This window comes from Notolepis coatsorum (genome assembly GCF_963971535.1).
Source record: "Notolepis coatsorum genome assembly, chromosome: 7".
Taxonomy (NCBI): Eukaryota; Metazoa; Chordata; class Actinopteri; order Aulopiformes; family Paralepididae; genus Notolepis; species Notolepis coatsorum.
Genome location: NC_140171.1, coordinates 128162897 through 128174950, shown reverse-complemented (window position 1 = coordinate 128174950; position 12054 = coordinate 128162897). Strand labels below are relative to the sequence as shown.

At 42.4% G+C, this 12054-nt stretch overlaps 1 protein-coding gene across 1 annotated transcript in view; it reads right to left on the bottom strand.

Annotated features, from left to right (window-relative positions):
* stx8 (syntaxin 8) overlaps positions 1-11711 on the bottom strand; it is a 101532-nt gene extending 89821 nt beyond the window's left edge. The window contains exons 1-5 of the mRNA XM_084317840.1: positions 11592-11711; positions 10890-10989; positions 10702-10796; positions 9330-9440; positions 3435-3568 (exon numbers count right to left, since the gene is read on the bottom strand). Of these exons, the coding sequence (XP_084173966.1) occupies positions 3435-3568; positions 9330-9440; positions 10702-10796; positions 10890-10989; positions 11592-11608 (457 nt within the window). The 5' untranslated portion in view covers positions 11609-11711. The remainder of the gene's footprint in view (positions 1-3434; positions 3569-9329; positions 9441-10701; positions 10797-10889; positions 10990-11591) is intronic.
* Positions 11712-12054: the final 343 nt, after the last annotated feature.

The window sequence follows — 12054 nt, the reverse complement described above, 5'->3', positions numbered from 1 at the left end:
AAGAAAAAAATATATTTGATAAAGAAAATAAAGAACTATAAAACTATAATGTTACTCAACATAAAATCAGATTTAGGTGCTTTCACACCCGAGAACTGTGTGGTTCACTTCCAATCCATCCCTGGAGTTGGTGAACAGAACCAAGAGCAGGAAAAGCCCCGAAAGATTGTGAATTTAAGCTGACTTTGTTGACATTTCCGGTATATTCCCAAACGTGTGATTTTTCATCACCATAATGTTATTAATTTTACAGCTGGTCATTTCAAAATAGCCAAATAATGGTGTGATACTAAACAAATACCATGTATACATAATTCAGGTGACGATAGAAGACAGTGGTGCATAATCAATTACCGACGGTGAATTAGAAAATGTATAGTATTTCGTAACATTTTGTCAAGGTGGAGATCACAGTTTTTTTGTCCACATGTTTTGTAATGTTAGGATTCAGAGCACTTCATTTTCATAATTTTATTATTATTCTCTACTCAGGTGTTACGTGTGGGTGTGTTTGTACCCTGATCAGGTGTTCCCAGTGGTGATGTATAATGTCTAGGGCTGTCCCCGACGCGTCTATACTTTTACCAACCCAGTTCCGCGTTCGCGTTCTGCGATCTGATTGGCCACTGACGTACGCTAGTTCTGCCCCTAAGTTCCCTACGCCAGTTCTGCACGCCCAACTCCGCGGTAAACAGCTGTTTCCGCCTATGACTTTATGTGCGCTAAAGTGCGGTAAGTTTAAAGTGCTTAGATTCCTGACAGGATTTTATAATATTGTAGTTCTTATGGAACTCCACTCCACAAGAGCTCGATATTGAATGGCTACCTGTCACTGCAAGATCGCGCAATAATGAGGTTGTGTTTTGAACATTCATGTTGTGTTGATGGAATGACGTTAATATAGAGAGATGAAAACAATACGTTATTTCGATTGATATGAATTGGATAATGCAGGCGCGAGCAGGCTGCAGGCTGTTAGTAGAGTTGGGCGGGCAGAACTGGCATAGGGAACTTACCAGGGGGGCAGAACTAGCGTACGTCAGTGGCCAATCAGATCGCAGAATGCGAACGCGGAACTGGATTGGTAAAAGTATAGACGCGTCCCCGACTAAGGATTTGGATAGTCGACTATGATTGGCCGAAATTAGGCGATAGTCGACTATTAGTCGACTATGAAAAGAAAAATGTGAAAAAAAAATATATATTATAATATTTTTTTTTTTCATTCCATTTGGGCTGTGGGGGTGCTTAATGTCTGAAGGAGTCGACTGAAGGCTTCTTGTCCTCTGCAAAAGCATGCAATTGGTCCACTGATGGATAGATCTTGATATTTGTCTAGTCTAGTGTGTTCATTAGATGGGTGAAATCCTCTTTCATTGCCTCTGTGCCTGTTTTCTTAGGCAGTTAGCCTCTGGTATGCGTGCCATTAGCGTTAGCCACGCTTCTAGTAGAGCCATATGAAATCCGCGTTCACGGAATCGCGGACGGAATCACGGAATTAACCAATAAAAATGGAATCAACTGCAAAACGTGGAATATTGCAGAATTTGGCCTAATCTGGACTGAAATTTCGTTTTTGGGTGGAACGTTTGGTGCACACGCGACCGGGGAGGCGGGGACTCTACAGCGTGTTACACACAACACAGCCGCGGTGCTCAAGCGTCTGGCTGCTTCAGTGTTAACATCGTCAATAAGCTAAACAATTCCACAATAAGCCCTCAATTCAGAGCAGAACAGTATCCTAATGACTTTTATGCCTCCGGTGATAAGGTGTTTTGCTAATTCTGTCAACGTTCCGTGGACTGGACCCGCAAAAATAGCTATAACGTTAGGACGTTTAGCTTCTAGCTAAATCTAGTGCACCCATCAATTTGTTTAATGCAAACGATTGTCATTATACACTGCCCTTTATAAACTAAATACACGTAAATAGCTATGTAACGTTATAGGACTATCTATGGAAATGATAGCTTCTAGAAGTTCTAGCTAAATCTGGTGCACCCATCCATTTGTTTAATGCAAACTATTGTCATTATACACTGCCCTTTATAATCTAAATAAACTTAAATAGCTATGAAACGTTACAGTACATAGGACTATAGATGGAAATGATAGCTTCTTGCTAAATCTAGTGCACCCATCCATTTGTTTAATGCAAACGATTGCCATTATACACTGTCCTTTATAAACGAAATAAACTAAACTAAAGGTGCCTAAATTATGCATTACTATATTTCATCACAATATAATAGATATAGCTAGGTTACTGACATTGTCATTGTGATAATGTCAGTAGTAGCTAGCTGTATCTATTGTTTACACTTGAAATATGTATTTTTATTTTGTCACAATATTAATTGAAAAATATTGTGTAAAATTGAACTGTATTTATGAGTTGCAGCACTTAAAAACATTAAATGGACTGTTATATCTTATTCAATTGTGGACATTTATTCATTCCCACTTATTAGACACTATTTCTGATGGTAAAATGAGCATAAAAGGCAAAATACAGAATTCTGAAATATTAAAATGGAAAAAATGGAATTTGGGAAAAAATAAAATGGAATTTGGAAAATAATAAAACGGATTTCATATGGCTCTAGCTTCTAGGCCTCTTTTCTTTTGGAAAGAATGATAAAAAAAAGATTAAAAATAAAAATAAAAATTCAATTTATTTTGACTAAGAGGTTGGCAGTCAACTACGGCTCCTTTTGATCGATTAGTCGACTATTCGACTAATAGGGGTCAGCCCTAGTAATGTCTAGTTGTAGTCCCCTGTCCTGGTCTTGTAGTTCCTTACCGTTTCCCTCCCAGGTGTATCCATTTGTAATCAGCCCAGGTGTGTCTTGTCTCGTCATCCCCTCGTGTATAACTGTTCTGTCCTCCCCTGTGTGAGATGCTGATCCTGTTTGTACAGTCCTGTGGTTTGTTTGTCGTTACTTTATGTTATTCCTTTTATTTACAAAAACCCATGGTAAATATAATTAAACATCTTTTTGTTACTTTGGCTACCGTTTCCAATTATGTTACATTGACAAGACGACGAGCACTCTTTCAGTCAATGGTAACGTAATATCAGGCAATACAAATAAATTAGATTTGATTTGAGTTATGCCATTTCACTAAAAGTTGTGGAAAGCCATGTAGCCTATATAGTAACTATGTTCCATAACAACAATATTATACAGTCAGGAGAAACTCTATTGAAAAACCTTTTGGTCCAGAGATCAACAGTGGCGTGCAACATAGCCTCAAACTATTTCGTTTCATTCTTGAAAATCTATTTAATCACTTTTATAAAAATGTTGCCAGTAACAATTGACCAACGTGGAAACAGTAATCAAGCGTGGGAGGAGCTTGGGATTGGTCGATTGTACAGAGTTGCGATTGGTTGGCACAGTGTGCCATTCAACACTGAATAATCTGCTGACCCTCAATGATGCGTTGCTGCTGCTGTTTGATCTCTCCAAAGTCCAGCCCCCTGGTCTCTTCTGATTCGTTGCACAGCCAAGGGTTAGCCGCCCCGCCTCCGCTCGCTTCCGACGCCCCGGCCATCAACGTAGATCTGAAGGAGAAGATCAGAAGATACTTTGTTGTTAATTTTGTTTTCCACATTATTCCTCCAAGATACAAGATGGTTCCCTTCACATACTGTATGCTTTTCATCAGAGAGGTCAGGGCATAGGGTACAAAGGTTAGTGACGGCACAGTGCCCATGGAGAGGTGGACGGTGTAGATGTTATACCAGCCACCCTCCACGTTGCCAGCTCACAGCTGGGTGCCGGTACAGAGGATCAAACCAGCAAACCGAGTTACTGGGTGGATTTTCTAACTCTAAACCAACTAGCCACCTGTGAAATGTCACGGGACGAGGGGTGGTTATTCCAAGGCTTTCATTGCCTTAAAGTAGTTATTTGACTGGAAGGGTTTTGTTGAAACTAGCCCAAGGACAACACAGGCAAAAAAGGATAGTTCACAGGCAGACTTCCCTCCGATTGATGGGCGGAGGGGCAGGTCAAGGTACATGGGTCATACCGGATGTACAGAGTTAGTGACCGATGACTTATCCTCAAAGGAGAGCAGAGAGTCTATGACCCCCTTCGGTCCAAGTCAGACTCAAAAGAGTGAAGACTCATCAGTTTAATTGGACAACCGGCGCCACATATTTATGAAAAGGTTTTCAGGAAAGATTATATGAAAAGAGGGGTCTTCTGTGTCCCGGGTGGACTTGCAGGCATCACTGTTATTATCGAGGACAGAATCTTGGATACGCTTCACTGATACCGACCTACAGAGAGAGACCTAGATTGAGGGCGGAAACATAACTCTCTGGAACTAATTAAACACCAAAGTTGCCGTATGCGACATTAAAAATAAATAAATAAGGGAGCTCCACGAAAAACAATGCTGTGTGGGGGTTGGATGTATGATGTTTCAATTAGATCTTCCCAATTTGCAAGGAATGGTCTAATTAGTGGCCAAAATCTAGTCAATCTTATAGTGTGCAACCAAACCCTAAAGCTAATGGAGGCTTAATGAAGTAAGAGGGGATACCTCGCTTTCATTGCCTAAAATAGTAGTTATTTGACTACGACAAAAGATATTTTTTACAGTAGCGTCCAAACAGTACCATTTCCATTAGGTATAAAGAGCAGGTTTCATAGCCAAGACATCAGTGAAAATCACATCCCTGCACAAAACGACAATATAATCAGGAAGTACCAATGTATGAAAAGAGAAAATGCATCCCTTTTGTCCGTCAATCACCATCCCTATACATGAGTCTCAAACACTCGCTGTGCATCAGTGACTTTGGGCAACGCAAATAAACACAGTCGGTAGGTCTAGTTGCGATACGAGCACAACGCATGTGTAAAAGCTCTGCAGAAATCACATCTGCGTCACTCATGTTCCCTTTTCTAAATATCCGTACTGTAAGCGTTCAGACATTTACAGCAACAAATAGCATTTCAAAACCGTTCGAATCAAGAGAAAGATTATTTATTTACTCTTTCCGTCTTTACTTTTAAGTTTAGCATAATGATTAAAGCAGGTATGGGTTTTCAAGCCTTTGAAAGCTAAGGATAGCTTGTTTCAGCATGTAAACAGTGCGTGTTATTCTGACTCAGGCCAGTAGGTGGCCGCAGGGGTTTTGCTCCGACACGGCATCAGACCAGAGAACTCTGTGTTGTGTTGTGCTGAACATGGCTGTGTGGTTTTCCAGCTATTCTTCTGGTAATGGCTAAAAGCTGTGTCTCAACCCCTCCCCCCGGGGGCCGTCTTGTGGTATGGTGTGGGGACTCGGGGGTTTTCTGGATGAAGACGCATTTAAGCACGTCTGTCAAGATACAAGATACAAGGGAGAGGAGGCGTCTTCTGGTCAAGTCCAGGGGGAGTGCCCCCGGAGAGCCACATGTGGCCCCGCTGGTCCCGTCTACGACTCGGGAAGTAATTGACCCATCTCAAACTCTGCGGAGAGCGAGAGACGGTTGCGATTGGAGGAGCGAGAAAAGAGGGCGGCGTTTTTTTAAAAGATGGGTCCATTACGCTGAGAGAGAGAACACTGGGTGGATGTTCTGTGGGGTTTTCTGTCGTGCTAAAAATCTTTCATAGGGGCCTAACGGATACAATCTGTCACGAATACATCAGACTCCCGACATTCTCAGACAGCTTTTGAAGGTAATAGAGTGGTATGAGTTGGACTCTTTTAAGCGGGTCCCAGAATAAGGTTACTCTCCTTTCACAAGCACAGATCCGGTTACTGCACAGTTACACCTGACCCCCCCCCCCGCCCCAATATCACTGTGTCTTTCTCAAGCTACTTAGAAGAGGTCAGTGGAGCCCCTGTGAGACTATTTGGTGCTGCTGTCTCCTTGCCTTTACCAGAGGCTGCCTATTATCAGAGAGAAGCAGGTGAGACGAGGCGTCGGGGCCTAATCTCTCTGACATGTTTGGTAACTAACTGACCGTGGGGCGGCCCGGCACTTCCTCCTCCCCGCTGGCGCCCCAGGGTGTGAAGATTAGAGCTGATCCAATTAACCAGTCAGTGGAGAGCGTGAAAATCAGCCAGGCACATCTCTCTCGGGGGGCGCGGCTGCCCTGCACCAGACCGCCACCACCATCAGTGGACACCAACGCCCGGGACGGACCGACCGACCGACTGACTGACTCGAGCAGGACAGGTTTAACTAATTACTAAGGCTGTCAAAGTTAACGCAAACTTTTTTTAACGCCACTATTTTTTTTACCGCGAGATTAATGTTTTTTTTTTATATGTTTAAAAAACATTTCATTTTTATATATATATATATATTTTTTTTAACTTCACAGAGAGAGAGAGAGAGAGAGAGAGAGAGAGAGAGAGAGAGAGAGAGAGAGAGAGAGAGAGAGAGAGAGAGAGAGAGATATGAGGAAGGGGCAAAAGAGAAAGAGCTGCCCTTGTGTGGGTGAATGTAACAAGTTCCTAACTTTTTCTTCCCCCTATTATTTCATGCACACTTCAGTCATTTTTTTTTATTATTATTTTCTTTTAAGTTGTTTTGTTTGTTTTGAATTTCAAAGCAAGCATTTGTCGACTCATGTTGACAAGAGTATTAAAACTTGAAAAAGATCAGTTTAAGGTAGATTTAGATCAGATAAGAAATATGTGATTCATTTGTGATTAATCACAAGTTAACTATGGACAATCATGCGATTAATCAGATTAAATATTTGTATCGATTGACAGCCTTACTAATTACAACTATTTCCAGGCCAATCACATTATAAAACATATAAACAGGAGAGGAGGTGAAACCAGGGGCGCACCGAGCCATCAAGTGGAGGCGCCGCGTCCCTTCTTGCTTGGTTTGAGATGGAGATTTCAGGAATTAGATTGAACACCCTTCTGCACAACCCAACCCTTCTCCTTTTCCCCCTAGTTCTCAGTGGAAAAAAATAAATAAGAATCACCGGCTTAGGTTATCCAAGCATGGTAAATCCAACCCCCTCCCACACGCTGCCCTCTGAGACCACACAGTGGGAAGTGGGGCCCTTCCCACAATCCCATTACTGCCGACCGCACTCTACTATCAAAGTTAGGGTTTCTGAGCAACCGCTAAACTGTACCACCACATGATTACAATTTGCAGAGTTAATTCATTAGCGGTTGTCATTTGATTTGGCTATGGGGGCCTTTAATGTAATTGAGTGTGTGGTCTGTGAAAGATTAAAGCTTGTTTAAAAGCGGCACTAAATAGATCAAGCTAAACACTAGGCTGTGAAAGATATCTGAAAGAAAACTTTTAGATTAGGCTATCATCAATAAAATGGTCTTTCTAAACCAGAGATTTGATGGATTTGTGACAGATGCTTAGGAGGATTATTCCCTTGTGCCAGATCGCTCCTTTGAAACAATGTAGCCCTGAATTTAAATGTGGACACAATGAGCAACAAGTCAACACAGTCTCTCTGTGGGCTCCCCTTACCTCCAGGGGTGTGAAGTACTGGAGTAATTGTACTTCGTTAAAATACTTGAGTAAAGTACAAATCCCCAAAAACTGTACTTAAGTATTACATTTCAGAGAAAAAAAAACACACTTTTTACTCCTTACATTTAAAATGCAGACCTACAAAGTACAAATCTCGCAGGTCCAAATTTTTTTATTAGTATATTTGTTTCTCTGGCCAAACTAACGTTTAACGTTATTAATCCTGCGAAAACAGCCAATCAAATCCCCAATGGAAAATGAACCCGCCCATACCCATGCTGATTGGTCCTTGTGCAGGACTAGAAAGTGGGGATCTTTGATTAAACACCTGCTATCAGAAGAATAGACAGTCAGAGTGACAAGCTACAGAAGATGGCCACAAACGATAGTACGAGTGATGAAGAGGACCAAACGGAACATTTCATTGCCCGGGAATAAAAAAGTTTTTACTTTTACTCTTTAGTACATTTCAAAGTAGAAACTTTTTTACTTTTACTCAAGTGTGTTTTTAGCCAGATACTCTGACTTTTACTTGAGTATGATTTTGAGACGGTACCCATACTTTCACTTAAGTATCATTTCTGCGTAAACACAGTCTCTGTGGCGTCCCCTTACCTCTCAGATCTTACAAAAGAACCCGGCGCCATCATTTGAAAAGACTTGCCACTGGTTCACAAGAGAGAGAAAAAGAAAAGAGACAGAAAACCCATGGAAGTCAACAACGTAACACTGTTTCCTCTTCCTGTCCAAATAAATGTCACCTGGGCTGACGAGGTCAGGCCCAACGGAAGGTAATGACTAGTTCTTACGTAGCGTTGTCATCTCGATTAGGAATCATCTGACGAAGGGGATATAAGTGGTGGCATCCAGCACTGTGGTTGGAACGTATGAGTAGCAGAATAAAAGCTCAGTGGAGAGTGATCGCTGTAAACACACTTTTTCACCTCCCTAATCAAGCCAAGTGTGTGTGTGTGTGTGTGTGTGTGTGTGTGTGTGTGTGTGTGTGTACGCGCTCGTGTGTGTGTGTGTGTGTGTGTGTGATCACCAGTGCAAGGCGAGCAAAGCTCTTTAATGAAAAAGAGTGTGAAAAGTCCAACCACCCCGGCCCCAGAGCGGCAAACAGACTTCCTTCCGATTGATGGGCGGAGGGGCAGGTCAAGGTACATGGGTCATACCGGATGTACAGAGTTAGTGACCGATGACTTATCCTCAAAGGAGAGCAGAGAGTCTATGACCCCCCTTCGGTCCAAGTCAGACTCAAAAGAGTGAAGAATCATCAGTTTAATTGGACAACCGGCGCCACATATTTATGAAAAGGTTTTCAGGAAAGATTATATGAAAAGAGGGGTCTTCTGTGTCCCGGGTGGACTTGCAGACATCACCGTTATTATCGAGGACAGAATCTTGGATACGCTTCACTGATACTGACCTACAGAGAAAGACCTAGACTGAGGGCGGAAAACATAACTCTCTGGAACTAATTAAAACACCAAAGTTGCCATTTCTGAGAGAAGAAAATTAAATACCTAAATGAGGGTGCTCTGAAGTAAAGATTCTACAAAAAAAAAATTATGTGAGGTGATGACTCAATTTCATATTTTCAATTTGCATTGAATGGCCTAATTAGGGCAACATCTTGAGTCATGAATCTTGTAATGTACATCCACCCTTAACCCTTTCACTACCACACTATGAAATGGTTAACCCTTTCACTACCACACTACACAAGGTTAACCCTTTCACTACCACACTACAGACGCTTAATGTTAGTGTGGTAGTGAAAGGTTAACCTTCTGTAGTGTGGTAGTGAAAGGGTTAAAAGCTCTTGGGGAGGACTGATGAAGTAAGAGGAGACACCTGGAGGGCTCAGGCTCGGAGGCGTCGGCTCTGAAGGTGGCGTTGAGCTGCTTGTCCCTGGTGACCAGGTCGTCCACCAGGTTCTGCCTTCTGTCAGCCTCCGACTGCATTCTGAAGAGGTCGCGTTAAGGGTGTCAAGTCAAGTCAAGAGTTTTATTTGTCACGGCATACAAGTATACAATGAAATGCGGGTGGTCTTGCCCGCGACGATGTGCAATACAGTGGTACAACATATAATAGAATCCAATAAAAAACAACATTGTGCAATAAACAGGTAACAGGTAACATGGGTGAGAACGAGGTCAGAGGTCAAAGTCAATTTAAACCAGCTTCGACCGATAAAAATAGTAGTTGCCCCATAGAGAGACATCCATGTTAGAATTGTGGAACTCATGGAGCTGGGTGGCGCAGCGGACTAAGCGCTCGTCACCAACGCAAGAGACACTGGTATGGTATCGAATCCGGCTGTCAGCGTTGCCTCCGGCTTGGTCGGCCGTCACACTGGCTCAATTGGCAGAGTCAGCGGGAGGGAAGCCGGTGGGTGGGTCCGGGTCGTTGTAAACAGCGACTCCTACAGTTCGGTCGGGGCGCCTGCACAGCGAGGGAAGGATCTGGAGGGAGGTAGTGTGACCTTCCACACGTTACACTCCCCCAGTGAGAGTCCGCGCTGCCAGGTGAAAAGAAGCGGTGGGCTGGGTACACGTGTCGGAGGAAGCATGTGATAGTCTCCGCCCTCCCAGACCGACGGTAGGGGGTATAGTGCGCAACGACCGGGAAGGGGATTGGGAATTGGCATAACGACTAACATTGGGAGGGGAGAAAAAAACGAAAAAAAAAAAGAAAAAAATTGGAACTCGACCACTAATAAATGGTAAATGGTGCATTTATATAGCGCTTTTATCCAAAGCGCTTTACATTTAGTTCCTCACATTTTACCCATTCACTCACATTCCAACAGCAGAGGCAACCATGCAAGGTGCCAAAACCTGCTCATCGGGTGCCCAGGAGGAGCAGGAATCGAACCGGGAACCTCCGGATTACAGGACAACTGTTCTACCTCCCGAGCCACTGTCACCTAAACCTTAATACATAAGGTTTAGAGAAGAGGCTGCAAAGTTGATTCCAACTTCATCCAAGAGTTCAATTATTATCAAGAACATGGCCTGTTACAGCAATGCCTCTGGCCAGGAGTTTCTTTGAGCACAGCAAGTATTCCATAATGTACAAGACTGGATCCAATTTCTAAGAAAATACTCTCATGCCCTCTATAGGAATACAAATGACATTGCAAGCCAGCCAAGGTTTGTTTCCTGAAGTAGTGAAACCTTTAAGCACACTGTAATCTCAGTCTCGTGACATGAAGGAAGGATACAGGCGCCGGGACGACGAGGCTCGCAGCAAACTCTCTCGGAGCTGTGAGATGTTCTGTTTCAGCTTCTGCAAGGACGCCCGTAGTGTCATGTTGATCTGCGAAGACAAGAAACTTAAAATCAAGTATTTTTGTCTCATAGGAGCACAACGTGTAAGGGTTTTGAGGACCAATGAGTACCAACTCCTCACCTTCGCTGGGTTCCCCCCAGTTCTTTGTTGTCTATTCCGTTCTTGGATGTTTTCTGCTATTTCTTGTGCCAGACGACACGTAGCATCATAATTCTGTAACCTACAGAACAATAATGTAGAATAGAGATGTTATATTCTATATGTTAGCTCCGTCACTGTCCACTTATGATGACAAACAGCGGAATTATAGGGAGCACAAATAATATTACCAATGGTTACTCTAATAAGGGATTAATAATACATTAAATTTGATATGTTTAATTTACATTCAAATAATAGTGCCAGAGTGGGTAAAACAGTTACTCTGTACTGTGGTCAAACTTTTCAAAGTCAGTTTGAAATAATAACGGTGTACTGTGCAAATCTAAATCACAAGATCTTGAACTGATCTTCTGCTTTTTTTTTTATCATGTGTCAGTTTTAAAGAATGCCTCTTCTCTCGTGCTAAAGCAGCGGTGTTTCAATCTGAGATGCGGGCAGTTGGTTCATAAAACAACTGCTTCATTCCAACGATGGGCAAAATTATGTTTGTTGCAAATACCTAACGTTATAATATATATCTTAGCCTCAGCCAGTGATGAGAGCTGAGTTAGCAGGTCAGTATTAGCACACCCCTATGATACGGAAGGAGGAGGGTGTTTGAGTTACTATTAGCTGGATCCGATCCACCTATTAAGTCTAGCGCTAGAAAATATTACTTACCATGGATCTTGAGACATTTTGACCAAAGTTGTGATCAATTGCTAGCTAGCGTTAGTGAGTTAGAAACAGATTCTCATCAAATCGCGTCAGCTTGCTTCAGCTGTCAGTTTCTTGTTTAGGTGTGACGTCAGTAAGGCGTCCTGCAACGGACAAACAGAACGATTGTGAATGAATGAATGAAAACTTTATTAACAGATTGCAGGATGGGTACAATACAGTAGGCTACAGCTCAATAAGACCAGAGAAAGACGTTTGTCTTGTTTACATCAGGGTCCCCCATTTTCAATTCATAGTGAATTGAAAGTACTGTGCTTGTCACAGCGATTTGCCAGACAAGCACAGCGCAACAACGCAAATATTATTATAAATAATAAATATAAATACATTATTTTACAAGCAATTCAATTCAATGTTCTTGCACCGATCAATAACAACACTGTTTATCATAGATCAATGACTCGTA